The sequence below is a fragment of the Patiria miniata genome, unplaced genomic scaffold (assembly GCF_015706575.1).
Source record: "Patiria miniata isolate m_02_andy unplaced genomic scaffold, ASM1570657v1 HiC_scaffold_24, whole genome shotgun sequence".
NCBI classification, from domain to species: domain Eukaryota; kingdom Metazoa; phylum Echinodermata; class Asteroidea; order Valvatida; family Asterinidae; genus Patiria; species Patiria miniata.
The window spans coordinates 15,750,944-15,774,733 of NW_024037063.1; the positions used below are offsets into that span (position 1 = coordinate 15,750,944).

The 23,790-nt window shown below is 38.9% G+C and overlaps 1 protein-coding gene across 1 annotated transcript; it reads left to right on the top strand.

Moving 5' to 3' along the window:
* Positions 1-227: 227 nt before the first annotated feature.
* LOC119731780 (chordin-like) lies at positions 228-22,507 on the top strand. The gene is made up of 22 exons (XM_038205047.1): positions 228-1,205; positions 4,151-4,248; positions 9,401-9,536; positions 11,447-11,542; positions 11,841-11,952; positions 12,546-12,630; positions 12,869-13,010; positions 13,216-13,463; positions 13,574-13,718; positions 13,835-13,944; positions 14,062-14,178; positions 14,791-14,947; positions 15,543-15,787; positions 16,121-16,234; positions 16,400-16,600; positions 17,749-17,845; positions 18,153-18,280; positions 18,766-18,865; positions 19,127-19,192; positions 19,718-19,815; positions 20,384-20,477; positions 20,664-22,507. Exons 1-22 carry the CDS (start codon positions 1,013-1,015, stop codon positions 20,759-20,761), a joined length of 2,880 nt encoding a protein of 959 aa, XP_038060975.1. The 5' UTR covers positions 228-1,012; the 3' UTR covers positions 20,762-22,507.
* Positions 22,508-23,790: the final 1,283 nt, after the last annotated feature.

A 23,790-nucleotide genomic window follows, 5' to 3' on the forward strand; every position in this document is an offset into this window, starting at 1 on the left:
AATTTACCAAGATAAAGGAGACGGTGAACAAAGCAGTTGGGACAATCACTTTAATGGTCAGGCTGACACTTATAAAGATTAGGACTATTCAAAGGTGAAAACCCGATTCTATAAGGCTCGAGCTTAATCGCATACCGATTATCATTACAGTCAGCACTCTGTACAATTATTTGTCAGACAACCTAAACTGCCATCTTCCTCAGCCTAAGTCACGGCTATCCAGTGCACGCACAGACAGCTTGTTTAACATAATTTATGACCAATGGAGCTTGTTATGTTTCAAGCAGTTTGTGCTCGTTCCAGGGCCATTCAACGTGACTGTACTACCGAGTGACACCATTACTTTGTGCACCATAAAACGCTGCGTGTCTGGCCTGGGTTCATTCTTAAATCTGTCGTTGTCAAGCAGAGACCTACTCTTTGCTACCCGGCTCGACTTTGTCTCTCTTTTCTGGAGCGTCGCGAGTATTTAAGACTAGTGTGGATCCGACAAAGATAATATTTCGATCACAAATAGTCAGACCCAAAGGTACTTGTACAAAAGTGTGTTTCTACAGGCTTGACTCCCCGAGGCTCGACAGATATTGAGTAGTTCACCTACCGCATACTAAAGTGCATGAGCTGTAAACTTTCCTCGTATTGGCAAATGTTGAACGCGTGGCAAAGTAGATAATCTTGCCTTACAAGTTACATGACAGAAACCGTCTATTACTATCTACTCTTCATGTGCATTGCGTAACCGTAACGTCAGAGACCTCAATATTTTTGAAATTGTTTGCAACGCCCTCTCGAGTCTTTTTGTCATTGCGTGCATGCTTCTTTGCGCTGCGCGGTACGAGCCAGCGATTAAAAAGGAGTGACTCTAGACACTAACAACATCAACTTGTACACGACAGCGAGGCTTGAGTGCAGCCTCCTCCGTATCATACCTGCGTTTTGACGCCTTGAATCTCTTCATCTTACTTCGCTGGCAGAGACACACGTTCGGCGTGGAGATATAACACTTGTCAGCATGTCATCAGACACGACTCTTGCATGTCATCGGAGGATGATGCTGAGAACTAACCCAGTACGGCTGCTTATGTGCTTGATGATACCGTGTTTACTAGCATCACTGATTCGACTAACCCAAGCTGAGCGAAAAGGACAACCTCAGATACCCATCAGAGCCGAACCAGACACCCCTCACTCAAGGGGTATACCAGGTACGTCAACATGTAGAAAACGAACCAGAAAAACTGACATAACTGTATGAGGTAGTTGGCACATTCAGCAAGAATACAGCAAAGTAAATGTATTCATATAAATTGGTACAAGAAAACCAAAATGGACAGAAAGTTGCATTATTTTGCCAGTAAAGCACTTCCACTTAGTGTGTAATAATGTTGTGGCTCTTGCCGTTCAGCTTGTGTTTTATGAGAATTCCCAGCATTTAAACCAGTTCTTCCGTGTAGGGACCGGGGATATTGAAACCTCTGTCAGATGCCTACTCCTTACTTTATGAAACGTTGTATACTTTTGCCATGCAATTCACATAAACGTTGTTTATGATTGTAGTTGACCCTCTTGCCACATGGGTGCTAGAGTTTACTATGCTTGGACATTTTGTTTTGTTTTCATGATTAATTGCGCGCAACCACCCCGTCACGCTGTCTGTCAACCTATACACTTTCTATGAAATGATACGTGAATACTTACTTGATAAATGTTATACCAATTACCTGCCTTGCTTCTGTTCACCTGCGTGTGTTTATTGTTTGCCAAAGGGTCAGGATTTTAATCCGTCTTCATATTTCATCATTTTGTTTCACAAGTAGAAATACGAAGAACGTTCGCAAATTCAGTCTGGTCTTTGTTTTCCTGATAAGATGCGATGTTTCAAAAGTCGTAAAATGTGCACGTAGGCCTTGTAGCTATCTAGCATTTAGAAGAAAACACTGCGTGATGTTCTAAATCGGGCAGAGGTTAATATAATTTTAATAGTGATGAACTGTGTTTGATACAGTGTTTAAATCTAGTACACATGGGTTATTTTGTAAGCATTTAAACAGGTAAAGAAACGGATTGGACTCTGTGCAGCTTCGTCAATAAGCTGACTCTCCCAACCCGAGATAACTACATAGTACGCATACCATTACAAGTCAAAGGTTTCAGACTCACATTGTAACTGATCTATTTGTCAATGCCTAATCATTTTAATACTCATGTTAAAGCTTTTTTTTTGGTATAATGACCTTCGAGAACGACTCGAATATAGGTTATAATCAGATTCTGCACTCTTTGACCGTCAAACCATGTTGCGAATGGAAAGTTCGCAATTTTTGCAAGGGGTGCATGTTGTGAGCCCAACTATTTTTATCGTTTTCAATTCTCATTAAAGTGGTGTGCATTATAAGGCATGTCCGTTCAAAAAGTGGGCTGCTGAGCAACGCGGTGTGTTACAAGGTCATCGTGAATGCCATTGGACAGCTGTTCATAGGTGATTGAACTTGACTTGTGTTAGATTGCTCCTGGATTCCGTGGCTAATCATCAAACACACTGTTAAATAGAACATAAATCATCGGTATTTCACTACCGTATTTATTTTAATAAGTCTCTTAGAATTTAACTATAACCTAGTTACTTAACAATATGCAACAATGGCACAGTATGCATATCAAGTGAAAGTATTGCTTGGCGTCAGGTTATGCGTGTGATATTGTATTTAACTGACAAAAATCAACCCATTGGATTCATAAAGAAAATATTTCAAAATATCAAGGAATGAGTTTGAAGGAATGTCATGATTCTGTCCTGCATGTTATTGTCTTTAGGTACGGACATCCCTGAGTTTAGCCATAAAATCACAGATCTGACATAAGAAAACAATCTAGAAAGGCAAATAATGCCCAGAACGATGGCAAGACCTATTTGCAGCAGTGCAATCCAGTTATGCATTTAAAGCAATTATGTGGCATGACGTGCGCACGCTTTTACAATCTTTGCTGATCAAGTGCTATTTCTGGATATATCGGAACCATTGCGTCTTTCTAAGTTCCCCTGCTACGAGCCCTAGGGTGAGTCTTAAAAAGCGGATTTGATCCGTTCCAATCTATATACGAGTCTCCAATGAAATCACGTCAGTTCTTGAATAATATAATCGGAGTAAATTGTGCCCATATACCTCGGGCGACGTCATAATTCCAAGCCTGTCAGCCGGTCAGATGAGGGCTTGAATCGTGGCAACGTTTGGGGCTTTAATTGTGATATATTTTTTATAAATTGTCCGATGACCCCAAAACTATGACTAGATCTGGGCCCCTTCCTCGTCAGCAAATTCCATTCATTCTGTTAACAAAGTACTGTTCAGTTTGTATGGTTTATCGTTTACTTAAACAACGATGTTTTTTTTTTTCGTTTTGGGGAAAAAAGGCTTGAATTAGACGTCGCTGTTGCGCTCAAATAAAACGCACAAAATGTCGGGCGCAAATAGTATAAGGAGCGTAAAGCATTTATTTCGTCGCCACTTTGGCAAATCTTTCTCATTCAAAAGTGAATACCTCTTTGTATTATAGACAAATAACAATACCCCCCCCCCCAAAAAAAAAAAAAATCTGGGATGAAACTCGAAGTAGCACGGGATACCAAGTTGTCCTTTTTAACCACCCCTTATTTTCTATAAATAAAAAGGATGAATGTTTTATTTTTATCAAATTGTGTTGTTTTCGCTCATCTTGATCAGTGAAATTGCTGAGACATGATTAATGTTTGTGCTGACTGGGAATTGTCAGTTGGGAGGGCTGAGCATGCATGTACTGGTTTGAATTACGCGGCTTCCTCTGCGGTGTTTCCTTAATCATTGGCCTGTCATGAGCCAAGAACTCTCCAACATGCGCAAACGTCTTATACAGGAAGTGCTGACTCTAACTGTTTGCCCTGGGGAGTACAAGTGTTCCACTTCGGTGGGAGTTGAATATGTCATCTTTTCTAAAGAACTAAAGGAACATCTCATTTTAGAAACAATGACGTACATGAATTGCAGCTGACAGGTGATAAACCTGCATGACTTGTTTATATTATGTTTAACCTTACGTGCAAATCACACATGTATTATATGATCACTATATAATGATCATGGTTGTTAACCTGGTGCTATGTTTCTATCAACAGGTTGTATGTTTGATGATGTCTTCTACGATCTAGACGCACATTGGCATCCTGATCTTGGATTTGGTGAAATGGCCTGCATGGACTGTCAGTGTGTTCCGGTAAGAATACAAACAATGCTTTATTCCATCAATGGTTTAAAAACCACTAATCAAATTCTCAATAGTTGTGTGCATGGAGCTGTAAACACTGTTTTGCTCTTCAACGTTTTTTTTTTCCTTTCTGACTAAGTTGTAAATATGGTTTGTTTTTTCGGTGTTGGGAGTCTGCGACAACCCTCTGAAAAAGGCTTGCCTCTCTCACAGATCTGCCGTGCGAGTAAACTGGTCCCGGTCTCTACATTACTGATTTTGTTGGTCGGCAGAAATGTTAAAATCGAGCAGTTGGCCACTCATTTTATTTGGTGATGAGAATCAAGTATATTCTTCATCAATTTTTTGGTCTGGTTTTTGGGTTTTTTTGGTTTTTTTGCCCTCGTTATTTGAAAACAGTTTTGACCATTTATTATTTGTCAGGTTTTACAATGAACATGTATCTATAAGTCTTTAGTTGTGGAAGTTGATTAGTCACACGTGTAAAGTTAGGATTGTTGACTCTTGGTATTGTCCACGAATTATGGTTGAGGCTATGACAGTTTAACGACTGGTTTTTTACTCAGCAGTGCATCGGAATTCGACCAAGTTATCCCATGAGCTCAGCATGCTCAGTGAGTTATGTCGTTGTGAACTGAGCTCTGCTAAGTGTACTGTTAACTAAAGCTTTAAATCATAAAATCGTGGTTAATATGTCTGGCGAAATTGCCTATCATTATTTTGAGTCGGCATGAAAAAAAGACAGAATTGAGTTATCAACAATTCTTTGTAGCACCTTGGCATCCACATACCAAATGCCATAATATCGTGGTAAACTTTAGAGAGGACTCGTTCAACTGGTGGATACGGAACAATCCTGCTACAACTTGCACAAGGCGGATTTTTTTAATCGTGGGCTGTCAAAATACCCTGGTCACTTGTGTACTCCCGCTGTGTGAACGCAATCTGATGCCTGTAACCTTGTCAATCGCGTGCAACAATTTTAAATTGCATCCGCGATGAAGAATTTAGGTTGCCTCGTAGCCTTCTGCCCTTTGAATGCTTACAAATAGTGCAATGTCTATGAAGTATAATGAATAATTGTCAAGATTCGGCTCGGAACATCTATTTGTTTCACTTGTCGATTTTTTTCCCCAGAGATTGCCGGTAGCTTGTTTCCCCTGATCGGCAAAAATGTTGACATCTATTCTTTTCCTCAGTATTTGCACAATGCTCGTCTGATCTTTTGACCTACATTGTCATCATGTGTAGTTTTGTTTGTCGCGATTATGTTATTAATCATGTTGATATATATTTTCTCAGTTATGCTTTTGACAAAGATAACTTTGTTTACTTCAGATCTGCTAAATCTAGAGTAAACTAGCTTTTTGCTCATTGGATGTACACCGCCAATTTGTGAACGAAGTGCCATTTTAGACTTGTGACGACTTAGTTATTAGGCAATAAAAATAATGATTAACATCGAGGATGTAAGCCCTCAAAAGGAATTTGCCATCTGCTTTACTTTGACCTTCCACTAAACATTACACGGGTTTTGTATTGCTGTTTCATATTTGTCGATCTTTCTTTAAGACGTATCAGATTGGCTGCAGAACGTGCACATGCAGATAATTGTAAAAGTTTAATGTCTTGCTAAGTTGCTATTGGAATGCCTTGCTATCCATTGAATTGAATTTTCTGATATATCCCATTATAGAAACAAATCTTGCACAAGTAAATTTAAGAGGCAGATTTCAAAGGTGTAACAAATATGAGAAGACGTTTTATATTAGACGGAATATTAGATGTTTTAATCAGGATATAAAAGGACCTACTATTTACGATGATCAATGTTGCATTATTGAAATGGTTATGAAGACATTAATCCCGAAATATTAACACAATAAACAACATGATAAGAGTATAATGCATGTAAGGACCGTGCAAGACATTCCATCCAGGACGCGTGTTCTTTGTGAGCTAGTTGTAGTTGATATGAACCCCCATTGTGTATGTACCAGGCTGCTGATCGGCACGTCAGCTGGCTTTACTAGTCATAATGTATCGTGAGAAGGGTTCATGGGCCATCAGACTAGGGATATGTTGTCTTTTTTTCAAAGCCGATTCATCAGTCCTGTGTTTCGCCGGGTCGACGCCTAATGAAAAAAAGAATCAATAGGTTTGAAATGAATAAAGAGAAAAAAAAACAATAGTTTGGCTCATTGGTTTCATGCCTTAATGGAACTTCCACATCCTTATTCATGGCTTGCTATGTTGTCGAACACCTGTTTAAAATAGTCGAGGTCCAGACATAAATTGGGGCAAATCAGCAGAGAAATTGACCATTTGAGATTGTCAATTATAATCATAGGGATTTTTTTTGCACCTTGCATGCCTAGAGGCAGTGACTTAGGTGGGGGCTTTCATTGGCTATGGTGACCCAGTGTTCGTGTAGTGAGAGTCTTATTCTGACAAGCCCATGACCGAGATATTGAACACGTATCTGTCACTGCCTCTCACCTGCGCCCAGTTAGTATGCTGACTGCATCACAACTAACAAAATAGGACAAAAGTACGTTAACATGCATTCAGTTGAACTGACCGAACATGTTCCTTTAATATACACACATGCATCTAATGTAGTGGTCGCAGGTTCGAAACCCGTTTTAGTAAATGTCTTTGTTAACCGAATATAAATTACAAGAGAATCTAGATGGTTTGCTATCGTGACTCAGCTGACATTCGATTTGATTTGGATGGAAATGCCTGGTGCTTTAGTCCGATCATAGTTGGATGAGTTCTCCTCTCATGGCAGCGAGCTTCAATTGGGTCAAAGTTACTTGTACAAAACAGATAACTGATAACATTTATTGTCCACTTCTTAATAGTTTTCTCTTTAAGTGTCTGCAAAAATAATCGTGTTCATAGCCATTGATCTTAAGCGAGTCGATGTATATATGCTCGTATTATTTTGATCATCGTGGGGATTAGCCTATGCATATTTTTTAATGGCCGATCTATTTCTTTCCTGCATAAATCACGCACAAAGTCTTCAAAAGACCAGTCCACGCCTTGCACTACCAGCCTTGTTGTAGTGAGCTTCACGTGTAGTTTCCATCATCACATATTATGCATAATCTGTAGTCAGCTGCAGCTGTTCATTTCAAAAGGGCAAAGTCAATCGTGTGGAAGATGACATGGAGAGTTTTTTTCGTGGGGCAATGTGCAGTTTCAATGTACATTCATAAATACCTAAGACAGTTTACGCATTCCTTTTGATTTGAAATCGAGATCCTAGAATGTTGTTTTTCTCGAAATATACAGCTGAAGCTGAGCTGAAACTTCAACAGGTTAGTTGTTCAGCACCCTTCTTTAGATTTTGAGCACTTTTGTTGCTTCAAACGAACAAAATGCACAAATTACAAATGATGGACTATACCTATACCTTACACAGACATAATTATAAACGTGCGCATAGACGTACCGCCAGTCGTGCGCGTAAAACCGTGATTCGAAAAAGTATGGGCAAAACACTGGTTGACATTGCGCGTATCCGCTCGACGCGCGTTCAATGCAGATACGCGCTGAGCTTGGACACTACATACATTTACATACCAAGCATAATTTTTTAGCTAAAAAAGGCTGTTTTACTCACAATCCGATTGAAAAAGGTTGTGCGCCTTATTGGTTTTTAATCTACCTAAATCATTTTAAGTACACAAGGGATTTTTTTTACAATCAAAAAATAACTTCATAGAATTTTTTTAATGGAATAGTTTCGGTGTGTGTAAAATCTCTATACCGAGGAGTGAATTTGCCCATAGTTTGGGATGCTGCGAAATCACAGTATGCGCGTGTAGTTTCGAATGCAACCTCGTGCCGGTGACGTTACGTGCAAAGCACGCGAGCGCATTATGGGCGCGCCTGGCGTGCAATCTTCGAAATGCGCGCGCAGTACGCTGTGAATAGCCAATCAGCGTCATTTACGTCATCATCACAGCCAGGGGTTAGTGTGAGGAACGTGCACGCGCCCCTGGAGTCGAGGCTGGTCTGTGCTTAAACACTTTTCCAGTGTCACATGAAATTTGGACTCCCATGAAATCCGGTGCCTTTTAACGTTTCATTGGTTGAACGTTCACATTCCTCACGTATGCATGCGCAATGTACTACAAGTGAATCAGAATCGGTCCGAAATTCTCATTACACCAGCCCAGCTGCGTTTTGCGCGACATCGCGCAGTACGCGCGACCATGGAGGTGGAATGCGCGACGCGAACGCATTCTATATTATATATAGTCAGAGGGGTGTTTCTTAAAACATGAAGTAAAATTGTTGAACAAAATGGTTAACAACGTCTAGTTTTTGACTTGTTTTGATTTTTGGACCGAAAAGATTTGTTTTTTTTGACCAAAAAGATATTTATGAATGGGAATAAATAAACCGGTGTGAGTCTGGACGAGTGATAATTACCCATCCAGACTCACACCGGTTTTAAACAGAGTGTTATAATACCTTCGGAACACATTCCCTTATTTGTTATAAATAGAATCCTGAATGCAACAGTTTGCACAATCTGAACGGGAATTTTGAGCTTTTGTTATTGTTTCCAGGTTTTCAACACTAGGCTTTTTGTGGATATAAATTTTAAAAATGTATGTCCTTTTCTAGCAAGATCTGCCCTTTCGAAGCAGGCTTTATGCCAGTTAATATTTTACTGACTGGTTCAAGCTTTTTGTACGAACAATTTGTTTTACATATTTTAACACAAACCAAGAAATCCAATGTTCAGCTCGTGTATTTGTCTTGCCTGTCCCTGTGGGTGTGTCTGTAAATCCCATCTGTCATGCCGACCTTACCCCGAGATGCCCACACATGCCCGTTGATAAGCCTTGCCAATGATCCCAAAGGAGCTATAGCTATACCTCCAAGGTCTGGAGGAAAATGGTAGCTTGACAAGTTTACACTAGAGAAAGCGGCTGCTTCATGTCGAAGAAAGGCTGTGTTTTCAATTTGGATGAGAGCCCAAAATGTCTGTACGATATAAAAATAATGTTACTTATTTTCTAACAACTTATAATAAAATTGTCTTTTTCATCGTGTGCCTTATAACTTATATAGGGCCTAAGCATGCATTTTAACCAAAATGTTTTGTTAACGAAAGTTCGCTATATCCACTGTTTAGATTGCTAAAGATGGAATGAAAACAGGGAGAGTTAGCTGTCGAGACATCAAGAAAGATTGTAGGGAACCTGAGTGTCCGCCAGGTGTGGAGCCTGTACTTTCTGATGGAGAATGTTGCAAGGCATGCCCTCAAAGCAGTAAGTCAACAAAATCTATGTCTCCCCGCTTATCTTTTTCCTATACCCATAATAATTTAGTTATAATTATGTAGGCCATAGAATTGTTTTCGCTTTTCGTAATGAAAGTGATGAAAAGTTGTCAACATGGTGGGGGTGGGGGTGTTATTTATTTTTATTTATACATGCAGTATATTTGGGACTTTTGATTTTTCCCCTTCATTTATTTGCTTACGATGAGTAAATCATGCCTTTAAACAATTCATGACTAATGTACTGAGTAAGCATGCAAGAGAATCGTGTAGGTATGCTGAATCGGCCGGCCTTGTCTGCAGGACTGCACATTTTTGTTATCAAGTAAAGCTGACGATTTGTATGCAGACTTTCTTTGCGTTCTCGATTTGACACTGAACGTTACCCGTACCGTATACAAAGGAGCAATTTGAGCAAGGAAATTCAGCAGCATTTGAACGAACAATACTATAACAGGACCGATATAAACTGCATACCGTGAGGTCTGCAAATCTAAGCACCCGTAGCCTACAGTCAGATATCGGCACCGTGGCGGAAATCAGCAAGTCATTGGCTTTGAAAGGGGCTTTCTATTCTGTGTATTTTCATTTTGCATTTGTACTCGTTTACTTCAAGTCCCATTAGGTTCTTAGGAGTCGAAAATTTCATGGAAAACCTAAATGCTCTTAAGCAATAATTTATTATTTGTGTATCAAGACAGACCAGCATAGTCGACATAAATTATGTCGCACACGAATACTAAGCAGCTTATTCTTGATTACTTTATTGTTAGAATCGATTGAGTGTTGGTGGGCTCATTCGAACATGACACTGTAAAATCTTGTCTCTCTGACGTTGTATTCATGTTTTTATTGTCACCTTATGTTACTTTAACCCGACCACGGGAAGTCTATATACGTTGTTTGGAGGGATAGCGCCGCGTGTGCTATACCAATCATTGCGCGTCATTTATCGGGTAACATTTTGACTCCATGCTTGGCTATATTAGTGTTATGCTTTTAGAATTGAACTTTAGGCCGTATAGGTTACTGACTCGTTGTGTGCATCATTTACAGGGCTTCCCTGCGAGTCTTAAATAGGCACGTGCAGCGACTGGTATGCCAGACGCAGAGAGCGTGTGTGTGTGTGTGTGTGTGTGTTCGTCATTGCTAGTTCTTATCCTCGGTCAACGCAATTGTAGAATGGCGAAAACTAACGTAACTTCCAAAATATGGCAATATAAACTGCCATTGTTTAAAAAGAAAAATTAATTAAGTGGCACGTTTTCACTGTATACATCTTTAAAAAGTGATGTACATACCACATAATGTCAGTTCCTTGCGTGAGGCCGAGAATGTGACATAGAAAAATAGGCTGATATTTAAGATATGCAAGGAATCTAGCTGCCCAATGTCAAGCTTGAAACAATCCATAAAATGATTGAAACTACAGTTTCATATCGTTACAATGATGGAATACCGTGTGGGACAGTGTTGCACTTAACCATGAGGCTAAATTGACATCGGTGTAGCCATAATGTGTCATAGTCAGACGAAGAATGCTAGGTCGTTATTATGAACTTGTAGATAGATGAAGTCTTGAAAGATAACCCGCGATGTTACCATGCTATACATTACAGGTGGCCTGGAGTGTTATACCATGGAGCAAAAGCTCCATGGTTATACGGTGCCTGTCGAGACTGTTTACGATATACCAGCGAAGTAAACTCAATAAGCGCTGTATCACATTTTACAGGAACGGAAGTCGATCATCATTGAGATGAAGAACAAGTGATTACTTTATAGACTGTGTTTTCCCTTCACTGTCGGGTTCCGAGGAAAGGCATACTCCGTCTCAGTACTTTAAGATAGCATTTCGGATTTGTATAGCGGATGGTTGACAATATGTTTTGTTGATAGGTGGTTCGGGCAGTGAAACTGGAGGAACTAAGTTGAGTAAAGATCGACCAACAGACATCTCTGATGATCTCCCTGATGCCAACTCCAGAGGAGAAGGTTAGTTTCTCTCTCTTTGTCCGATCCAATAGTTTTAATCTGATAAATATTCATATCAATGCATAGACATCAAAAACATTTTTTGAACTCCTAATAAAACTTTAGGAATGCTGTTTTATTGAATATTACGGCATTCTAGGATGTTAGGTTTTTGTGTTCTCATTGTTTTGGGGTTTTTTTGAGGGGGTGGTTGTTCCATTGTAGTTCTTTGTTTTCATTATTGTCACAAATACTGATACAACTAAACAGTTTGACAGCACGGAGGTTTTAATCAAACCGTTTGTTTTGCTTTCTGTAGTTTATGTGTCTATGCTGACCGGCACCTTGATTGATGTCAGAACCAATGCTGTCGCTCGTGCTTCGTTTTCATTACTTGATGGCACATTGTATTATTCTATACAATACAGAAGGTATGTGGCTTACTATGAGCTTTAGGCTAAATAAAAAAAAAACATGTTTAGCGTCCTGCCTTTTTGAAAAAAGGAAACGGGAGCGGCCATTTTGTTTTCCTCCAAAATGGCCGCCCGACCGGCCTATTTTTCAAGATGGCCGCCAGGTTTTTTAATGGCCACCATTGGACTCAGGAAATGACATAGCCTACCAGCTTTATATGGGCTAAGTGCAACAGAAAAGAGGCCAAAATGATGTCACTATTTAAAAATTTATCATTTTTTGGTTAAAAAAAGGAGGCGACCTCCAAAAAGGAAGCAGGCGGGGACGCTTAACATGGTTTTTTTTTTTATTTGGCCTAAAACAGTGATAAGCATGCACGTTGTCATTATGCTCTTCATCTTCTGACGTATGACGTGTGCAGCTATAATGTATGCTCTAACACTTGTGTAATTACTATTTTGAATAAAGAATTCAGAGAGCTACTCATAAATAATACATCATAGGACATACCATGATACGTCCTGAATACCCAACCAGGAGTAAATCAACAGGCGCAATAATTATAGGCCTATGCATCGATAACAATCAGGTCTTGGTTACTTCTTTACAGAATGGATCGCCCAGTTAGAATAACGTTTACTGATGCCTTGAATTCAACTGTTCATTACATCGACCTTGTGGATGCCCCTGACATGGTAAGCTTTATCATATCGGGTTATTGTCTTCGGTTTGCAAAACAAGTTTTCATGTTAACACGATTTTCGAATTGACAAAAGAAAGTCATCCTGCATGTTATATTTTGCCTGAATGATGAGTGAAATCCCGTTGACGAGGGATAATTAGTTCATCTTGTAATAAACACGTACGTTCTTGTTGTCTGTGCATGTCTCAAACAACGTCAGTCGTCACTTTCCACTTATATATTCTCTAAAGGTGTGTGGTCAATGGCAACATGTACCTGCCACACATGTTCAGGATCTTCAGAGTAAGCTGATGTTTGTGACATTATCAACTAGGTCTCACGAAGAAGGTGAAGTGCGTGGTCGCATCATGCCTCATCGTGCATTGACTGACGGTAAGTAGAAACTTCCGTCATATTTATCAACCCAATAACACACCCTTTATTTTGCTGTTCTTTTGTAATATTAATTCCTATGTATACAAAAATCGTTTACTTTAATCAAAGATATTTTAAAGGCGTTTCAAATAAATCTGAATATTTCCAATAAAACACGACCATATTTAAAACGTACATGTACGTCCACTGTTTTTCTTGATAGAAAGCTTCAGCGTTCTTTTGACGCGGAAAGACAAAGGAAGTGGGCGAAATCGTAAGAACACTGATCGTCTTGGGTCAGGGGGCATCATAATGATTGCTGTATCTGGTAGCGGGGATCGACTCAATTTTGCTGCATTCATTGATGGAATAACAGAGAACACCGAGCGCACTCAGGAGACGACATTCATATTGCAACTAAAGAAGGGCAGAGATGTTGTTGCAGAATCGCAGAAGACCGTCTTCTCAGACGTAATATCACTTTTTGTGTAATTTTTATTTCATCTTTATCAACCTTTGGCAAAGTAGTTGTGCATTTCACTTGTTATCACGTTTTAATATACATTTAAATCTGATTGTAGGATTTAGATTTAGCTGATGTTTGGGATCAGTTTACATCGAAAATGCAGAAGAATTTGGCAAGAGGTCTCCTATCCGTTAGCATCACGATAGAAGGACAGGAGGGAGAATTGGCTGGACCTGTCACACCAATGCAAACTTGCAACAGTAAGTCGCTTTCAGTCGTGTTACCTTTTCGATTTTATACACATGCTTTGTAATAAGCTTAGTTGTACAGACTGGTATTGTGGATTGATGTGCTAATTTTGTTAATTTTGTTTTAGCAATGCATGCCGTTTTATCTGGTAGCCAAGCTCTGGATAGACCCAAAGCCACAGGAGCTAGTGGCTCGGCCATCCTCAGTGTTGATGACAAAGGAAAAATTAACTATCAGGTAAAATACTCCTTCGAATTTCCATGTGTTAATCTTTCCTCTTGTGTTTCTACTTTCTGAGGAAAAACATGGGATGAAAGTAACAATCAAAGTCGCTGTCTATGTATTTGCTCGCAGATTCTGATTACGGGCTTGAGGACAAACGTAGTTGGTTTAACGATAGAGGGTAAGCCCAAAAACAGGCGCAAGAGGAGGATTGTGGCAGACATACTGAAAGACTACAGAAATGGCAAGGTGAGGGTATAATGCTTAGTCATGTGGAGATACTGAACAGTGCCTTTCGATTGTGATTCATCGTGATAGTGCAGGCTCAACTTTCCTCTTCCCTTAAGCAATCATCTCTTGTAACATTCCAAGTCTGTGGGAGCAATGACGTGCATAAAAGGCCAATGCAATTATTGTACTATTTACTATTTTATTGCTAAAAAAAACGTCTTTTCTATCGTAACATAAGATGTAGTAGGCCTATACTATAACTTGCAACGTTCTGAAAGAGTGAACCTATTCCCAGAAAACTAATGAACTCATCAAAGATACAAAACAATGGCATGACTCACGAAAGCCCAGTTTTCACATTTTAAATGAAACCAATTTATTCAAGAAAATAAAGGCAAACATTGCATAGGTTATTGGTATTATGTTGGTCTTGGCCCTATTTTAGATAATTAAAAAGAAGTCACATTGTGAATCTGAGCTATCTTTAAACATTTTAATATAGGACTGTGTAGTTTAACATAATCACCACCGTTTCAATGTTTGTACTAAATGCGCTATGCCGACCCACGTTTTCTTTTGAATGAATGTGATTATTCTAACAAAAGTAGCAACTCGCTCTTGTGTATGCAGGCTGTTGGGCGTTATAGCAAGGCCAAGGCCAGGGAGATCCATCAATTGTTACATGGTGGATTGTACATCAATGTGGCAACAGAGGCCTACCAGACTTCAGAGCTACGAGGAATAGTCACCATCTTACCCTATACCGCAAGCCTCTCAAACTACAAAGGTAACAATCTCTACTTTGTGCACCAAATACACGGAACAAGTTAATAAAATTGGGAAAAGGGTTGGCCCAAGTGTATTACATGTAAGTGTTTGTCAGGTTGACACCTTTGCCAGAGATGTTTGTGAAAGAGTCCAGCAAACATGCACTGTGGGGATTCATTTGACATTGTCAATTTATTTCTGATAAGTCTTCTTTAGAACTTAAGTTTTAGGCCGTGAGGTGTATTACACTAAACTGTTGTCCATGTGCGCTTTTGCATTTAATGAATTCATAAGTAGACTTATCTTTCATTATGCGATCTGCGACTGGTGCAATTCATTATTTTTGTTGTGCGTGATCCCTGTTACATTTTCGCGTCGTATTAAAAAGCTTTTGTAACATGTTGCAACGAATTAACATGATAGAACATTTATATACGTAAAGAAAAGTAGCCCGAAGAAGAAAATACCCCGTCCGTAAATGTATGCATGTTGTTGAAAATGAAAGCATGGTTCACTATAAAGCACCGGCCTTGGGCAGTGTTGAAAAGAAAATGTATTGAGAAAACATTTTGTATGCCTATTCGTTACTTGGTCATGTTGATTTTGTTCTACAGGGATGCCAGTACAAATGTCTGGAAGCATTATATCTCCACCTCAGCTTACTGGTGCAGGAGGACATGCCTTTATGGTACTTGACTCGGCGTGTGCTTTGCATTACCAAGTATCTGTTGTAGGATTGGATGATGAGGAATCTCGAGCGCCAGATGACAGCGTTGATCATGTGTTTGCTGAGATCGGTGAAATCCAAGAAGACAACGTCGTTGTGACACACGTCTTAAATGAGGTCCACAAAAATCTGGTAAATTCAACTGGCAAATTTGAAAACAATTGGCAGTACTTTGCACCCAAGGCCAAAGAAACATATAAAATAGGCCCACCTTGTTTTTCCTATAAATTGTCTTAAAATTGAAGACTTTCGGGACGTGTTGTAAAACGGATGAAATTATTTACTTTATATTATCTTAAAATATATAATTGAGCGGTATAATCCACATGTGGAGAATTAATAAACGATGTTATGTCTGCTGCCAACCAAAGTACATAAACGTTTTTTGAGCATTTTATATTATATTTGTAAAATGTTAATCCCCTATTTAAGGCAAAACTGTGTTGTGTCTATGATTTATCGTAGGCAAGTGGAATATTGTACAACGTGCCACCTTCCCTCCTGGAATCCATGAATAATGGCAACGCATTCATTCAAGTCAGCTCCAAGAATCATCGAGATGGAGAGATTCGTGGATTGGTAAGCCGGACTCATATCTCTTTATATATTTCTCCCAATTCCTTGTCATTAGCGTTATATACATTGCATAATGTTATCAAATGTTATCAGTTCACTGTACAAGGCAAACTTTCAGAGGCATGTAATATCTATATATGTATTATTTTACCATTCTATATACTACAGGTGATACTACCCAATACATGCTATAGCGCATCGTCTTCGGGGTCTGAGCATTCCAGTGGTCCTACCCTCATAGACGATGCCTCACACGGTGGAAGTGTAGAATCACTTCCCGACTCTTGTTTCTTTGAGTCACGTTACCGGATACCAGGCTCGAGTTGGTCTCCTGATTACGATCCTGTGTGCACCACTTGCATATGCAAGGTAGGTTTTCTTTGATATTGGCATAGGACTATACTTCACAATTTGGGATGCCTTATACACTTACACATAATAATTGTGTAGTAATCAATTAACCCATTAAAAACGTATCAAACGGAATTGTTTCCATTGAGATGCGATTTGGTAAAGTGGCCTTTTCCGTGATCATTGTTTTAATGCCAGTTCTTCCAAAAGGTTGTTCATTAAGTTCAAAATCAAATCCCGAGGGAAAGCAAAGTTTCATTCAAAGTTGCACGAACTCGTCCTTTTTGGTATTTTTTGTTATGATTTGTTTTTTTGTTATGTATAGATGACTCAACTTTTTGCCATGGCTTTAGCTGTGCTTTGACTTTTAGGTTGAACATCTTCGACTTTGATTGGAAACAGGTGCGAAGAGTTCCAACAGTGTAGAGGGACAAGTTATAAGTGCGGCCTCAGATCGACCTGCAATTTGCTTGTGCCACGACAGAACCGTCGGCATCAAGCAGAAAAGTAATAATGCTCAGGTCACGAAACTGAGAAATCGTGTAATTCTCGTGGAACTGAAGCGGCATCCCGACGCAAAATAATCGCAACTATCAGCGATACCCACGACGCGATGACGATTCCTCGACAAAGACGTAATCGCGTGACGTCTTCAAAATGGCGATACGCGTGTTGATAACAATCAAACGATCTTCCACGGCCACGTCTATTCATTCGACCATTTTTGCCGCACGCTGATTGGCTACACAATGAAATAAGACGATCTGGATGCGCACACGACGTCGTAACTTCACACAGGTGGACTGCGATTGATTCCCGCCTGTTGGGAACTGGTTATGCCGCTGCGCAGGAGTTAAACATTATCTACTCTTGCGACTGTAAGTTTTGTTTAGCGCCAACTGATGCAGATCGTCTTAATATCACCGCAGTTACACTCAGGTCGCAAACAAATTGGCGACTGATATGTTCCAGACGGTCGTAGCTCAGGCGCCGCTTGATAGCCGACTGCAAGGTCGATCTGAGCGTGGCTTAAGCAAAAAATCAATTTGGAACCACTATTTCGATAAACAAATTTTTTTGGTCACAATCATACAGATACACGTTCAACTATGTTTAACTTAAGTATCAATCCACAGTCCTGATATTCATGATATATTATTTAACAGAGAAGCGTGGTGATTTGCGACCCTGTGGTATGCCCGCAGCTTGAATGCACCAATCCCGTGAAGGTACCCGGAGAATGCTGTCCTATATGCCCCATAGGTAACACACTGTACACATTATTGGTTTATGTTTAATAGTCAAACGGGTCATAGCTAGGTTTTATAGACCACATTGGAAAAATGACGTCCCATAATTTTAATCAGTGATTGGTTGTGAACTTTTTGGATTTTTTTGGCTGGGTTAGAGTTTTAAGTGTTTTTGCTGACTTCCTTTATCTTTCCACCGAAGAGGTTTCTTTCTTTCTTGGGGACGGGGGCTCAACGTATTAACGCATGCATTGAGCATGCTATACATGGTGGAGGGTATAATTAACACCTGTTTAAATGACTTGATTCCTCATCCGCAGAGGAAACCAACCACGAAACGGAGAGTTGTTTCTTTGAAGGAGACAAGAAACATCATAGTGTGGGTTCACAGTGGCATCCATTTGTACCACCTTTTGGCTACATCCAATGTGCTATTTGTACCTGTCGAGTAAGTATCAGTGCCACTTGTTTCACTTAAGCCGGGTACCTATTTGATTTCACTTACTTACCAAGAATGATACTGAAATTCGTGGCTTTTGTTTTGAAGATAAAAAAAATGCTTGTTTATCGTTACTGAAATTTCAAGGATTGTTGCCCACAAGTTCCACCGAACACAGTCTACTGTGAAAATAGCGGACAAAAATTCATTCAGCGAAGTTTAGTGTCGGTGACCCCATTGTAGTCGTACGAAATAGCCACAGTGAAAGTTTTGTCATAATGGTCTAAACTGTTTATCAATATATTAAACTATCATGTTTAAAATGCTGCAGTAAAACGGATCGTGATAACAGTTTCGTTGGGTAAATCCATGGCTTAAGCATGTCGTATGTTGTGAATCGTTTTGTGAAATCGTATTACCATTTTGTACATGTATTCTTGATGTTGATGAAATGTTCTTCCAGAGTACTTTGACAATTGTATTTTTGTTTTCAGTCAGCAGGTCAGTATGATTGTCAGCGGGTACAGTGCCCTAAGTTAGAATGCAAAAGACCTGTCAGGATTAACCCCACCGACTGCTGTCAAACCTGTCCCGGTAAGTATTGATCTTCCATCAACTTCATTGTAAACTGACAACACCAAAAGAACATATTTCATTATGCATAAATGAGTATGTTGGTGTACAAAAAGAAATGAACATTGGGCCTACAGTATAAACTCTCATGATTCCAGATACAGTAATGATTTGGAGTAATAAACCCTGAAAGTGAACAAAGCTGGATGGTGTATTTACCCCTTCGTGTTTGGCAATAATTCAATGAATATAAAGTAAATCATTGGGTTTTTTTGTAAACAGAAGACCCATCTACGACCCCAGAACCAGTAGAGAGTGACGTCATACAGGCTGATGAGGTCGAGAGAGGTCAGTCTTTTACATGTTTCATCCCTCATTGTCATGCACCTGGCTAAACTGCTTATGTTTTATTTGCAAACAAATGTGAAAATTACTTTCTTGCTTGTTAATTTTTGTAAAACTGTAAAATGGTTGTGCATGTCTACGTGCGATTCTTGAATAAAAGTTTCGTATGTCAGCAATCATAGGATCTTTTATGGCAAGCAACCAAGTTGTGTAAACCAAAAATCAATGAAATAATTAAAAATATCTATATTATTTCAATTCCAATAAAGCATCGTAAGTTTTAAATCTTTACAATGACACATGTGCACTATGGCTGAAAATATATGCAATGAATCATACAGTGTTCTGACCCTGGTCTGCTTATATTTTTGTTGTGCTAAGATTGTCATCAACTTAACCCTGCACATTTTACTGCACTTAACATCCAGCCTGTACTTTTGCAACGGATTATTGAATGCACAATTTTATGTTGCTTCCTGCTTTGTTTTGTTTTGTTTTATTGCATTGCCGCTATTTTTTTGGCCACAGGGTGTTCATTTCATGGAGATTTCTACAGGAATGATGAAGAATGGCATCCACAAATACCGCCCTTTGGAACCTCGTACTGCGTCAAATGCAGATGCAAAGTGAGCACTTCTGAAATAGTGTCCTATAAATAAAACAGCGCTAAACTCCTACTTCTATTCAAATAACTGTCAAAAATAACCACAACAATTTATATGATCAAACCATTCTTAAATGTGGAATTTTCATTGCTTAGCTCTTATTTCAAATAAAATGGTAACATTTTTCACGAGTGAGTCAATTAATGCTTTGTATATTTTGAAAATAATTATAATACCAAAATTAAGTTGAGAAAATCCACATGACTTAGTTATATTTACTTATTCTAAATTTCAATTTTTTTTCATTTAGAGTTAGGAGTCCCAAACGGCATGACTTGTTTTCAGTAATGAAACTTGCTTTCGATACAAGAATCCAAAAGTAAATTTTAGATCAACCGTTAATAAGATGATATTGTGGATCCTAAAGACGGTTTTTATTATTCATTTGTACTGAGAAAATAATTCAAAAAAAAAAGAGTGGCCTAATATTTCATCCATGGCAAGGACTTCTTCAGAGGCGAAAAAAAATAATAATGCGCTACTTAAAAGAAATTGGACGAGTAACGATTTTCATTTGTTTTTCCTACAGAACGGCTCAACGAAATGCAAAAAGAAGAATTGTCCCAAATTATCCTGCGAAGAAACAATGGAAATCAAAGGTGAATGCTGTCCAGTGTGTGTAGGTAAGGCTTGTAAAAGACAGTAGAACGGAGATCAGATTTCAAAATCCCTCATCAGAACTTCATTGTTAGTGTTCCCGTTGAATACATATATTGGTTTTGTTGCATATTGTGAATATTTTTTATCAGTAGTATTTAATGCATGTTCTTTCAATTAATTGTTGTCGTATATTTTTGTATTCGTTTTAGATGGATCGAGTGGTTTATTAGCAACATTTTTCCCTTCACTATCAACAAGGGCGCCCTCATTGAACGATAACAGACGGAAGGAAAGGCGGAAGCATTAGCGGCCGATAAACCACCAGACGTGTATAACAATACCAAATATTAAGTATTCAAGTCAAAGCTCCGGGTTTTCAAGTTGCAGATTTCCCACGCAACTGGTATTTATGCTTTTCATGAAAAAAAAAACGATAGCTATCCTACAACTTTCCCAAAAATATCATGGTGAACCTTATTCAATTTTTAAAAATCGGCACCGACATTAGGTACGTGCATTAGGCACCGACATTAGGTACGTGCGCATCAAGTAGCAAGCCATTGATATCCGTGGGGAATTTTTTGGAAATATTGAAACTGGAATTTGAAAATGACAGTTACAGTGAACGTTGGGTCTGACCTACATGCATTAAAACGGTTCACGACGTGATACCATGTTGTCCACGTGATATAAATGAATGGTGGTTGCTATGGAATAACACTTCCATCACTAATCAAATAAGCATGTCAGTATTAACTGATATACGAAGCTGGAAACAGCGGAAACAGTCTTCATACATTCTGACGGCTGGTTCTTGTAAGTATGAGTACATGTGACCAAAAAGTTCTGTATATACTAAATTATTTTTTTTTCAAAATCTTTGAGATTGGTCTTTTCGAGTGACTGAATATTTAAAGCTTCTGAAGCACTAACAAAAGTGGAGGACTGATATATTTCCATGCATGGAATAATTTGGATGAGGAAGCTGTGACATAATTGTAATAAATATTTACATAATAGTACATTATTCTTAATTATCAATACGTATAAGCCTTGTTGATATGTGGGTCTGTGTTGTGGGCCAATCATGGTCTGTCTTACTCGTGGATTCCGTACCTGTTGGCCGTCTTTACTTGTTGCTGCCCATGATCCGTTTTCCTTGGCAGAAAGTCAAGTACATGTACATTGTAGATACATGATTACTGTAATCGCAATGTGCCTCCTACAGCCCGTTCTTGGTGTGGCCGCCCGATTTGCTTCTGTGTGAGGCCAGATGCGTTTGACAAACCACAATTCATTCAAGGCCTGAATTAGGGACAATGAACGAGATTGGCTGCATGTGCAAATCACTACTGGATGTCTTTAGTGTCTTGATGTTATCAACGCGTTCAAATTTATTTATTTTGTTACACCTAGATGGTTTGATTTTGTTGTATTTTTAAGATTTAACACAGCAGGGGTTTTTCAGGTGAGGATGCGCGACGGGCATTTTAAAAGGAGACGGAGCGACGACGGACTGGCTCAGTGAAGCAGTCATTGGGTTCGGTAATCAAGAAGTTAGTGTTTAAAAAGAGTGCATTATAAATATAAAGTTGAGGCTTATTGTACATAATTCTTGCGCTTTTTAAATATCAAGAGATACAAATTTACCAAATTTAAGTTTTAAGAATATTTCTGTGGTTTTATATTGTATTGTAAAAAATAATATTCAGTTTCAAAATACCTATAGACATAATAGTGTGTTTACATATAAAGGTATATGTATTGTTTATTTTTGTTCTTTTTTAACATTATTGGGATCTTTGGATTGGTCGTGAAGACGATATTTGGTATCATTTTATACCTAACATTATAGTACGCGGTTCTCCGAGTAGTTTTGTTCTATGTAAGAAAGTCATCTTGCTTTGTGTATTCTATCATGTATTCACTAATGCCATTAAGTTCAAACAGCAGCTAGCAATAAATTTGTAATATTTCATATAAACAAAAATGACATGAACCCAATGATGGTGTCAATTAATACAATAAAAGCAAAAAAGAACCATGCATATAAGGTTTGTGTGCTTTATATTTTCCAATAACTGATTTCTTGTGAAATATGTGCTTCCAACAAGAAAGCACTTCGTCCTGCATCATATTTCTTTTGTGTTCACTTTCTAAATGTACTTTATTTCAAAGCGTTCAAAAGGGAAACAACCAATACTTCCTGGAACACGTTGAGATGCCACACCGTTCCCTACATGGATGTATCCCATAACGGCCTTGCAGTCGAGTGGAAATATAGCATCTCTGTCGAGACATTATTTAACATGAAGGCGTTTTTCCGATTAACTATAGCTGGCATAAAATAAGAGCTTTTTGGAGGGTAGGAGCAGTTGTTTCTCCAAAGCGACTTTCTAAAACCGATTGGGGTCATCAACAAGGGAGAATCAAGGGGAGGGTAACGGGGGCCATGCCGCCCCCCCCCAAAAAAAAAAACCCTCTTTTTTTAAGTGACACCGCAATAAAGGCAGGTACTGAGTATACCACCAACTTTTCCTCCAAAAAAAAATTGGTTAAAGTGGTCCGAAATTGCCTCAGATCGCACCGAAGAGCATCTAGAATCCAACAATATTTCGGGGCCCCTTAAGCGGGCACCGAACCCCACGCCGTAATTTTTGGACCCACTTTTCGGGGGACCAAATTTTTGGGGGGCCCCCCAAAAAAATTGTGTTCTGGATCCGCCCTTGGTAATAAACTGCAGAGTGAACATGAATAAGAAGATGTGCACTTAAATTTTGTAACAGATAAAACTTAATTTTCAGTCTTCGTCTTGCTCCGTCTTGCCTTTTGGTGTAAATCATGCACTCTTTCCATTTCCACACACTTTCCATTTACATGCACGTGTTTGTAACATTCGAATTACAAACACGATTAATTAATGGGGATTTTGCAGTTGTTTATATTTGTCAGTTGCCGATTTCACTGTTTTTACCCCATGAAAGTTCATAAGGCAATTTTAAGAGGCACGTACGTTTGTTAAAGACGCAATTCCCCTGGAGCCGCTACTTGACGAGAAAATGTATTTCGTGCCAAGACACCCTAATTTCAACTCTGATTTGGATTTAAATTATGATCTTCTGAACAGACAACAAATTAAAAAAAAAATCTCAAAATGTTCTCCGGAAATTACATGGAAACTACAAAAAAAAGTAGCATCCAAACCAGTACTAAACTTACCATTCGTGCATTTTAATTGGCCATGAATGTAGCTGAGAAAATAGTGACTTAAAACTAAAACGCACAACGTACCGTGCGAACAATTTAACTATACCGGGACAACAGACAAATAATTAA

What these genes read in the sequence shown, in the direction of transcription:
- LOC119731780 (XM_038205047.1), top strand. Translation starts at nt 1,013, where the DNA reads ATGTCATCAGACACGACTCTTGCATGTCATCGGAGGATGATGCTGAGA. An exon ending in ATGAGGTCCACAAAAATCTG is followed by an intron (nt 15,788 to 16,120) that starts GTAAATTCAACT and finishes GATTTATCGTAG; the next exon opens with GCAAGTGGAATATTGTACAA. An exon ending in ATGCTGTCCAGTGTGTGTAG is followed by an intron (nt 20,478 to 20,663) that starts GTAAGGCTTGTA and finishes TATTCGTTTTAG; the next exon opens with ATGGATCGAGTGGTTTATTA.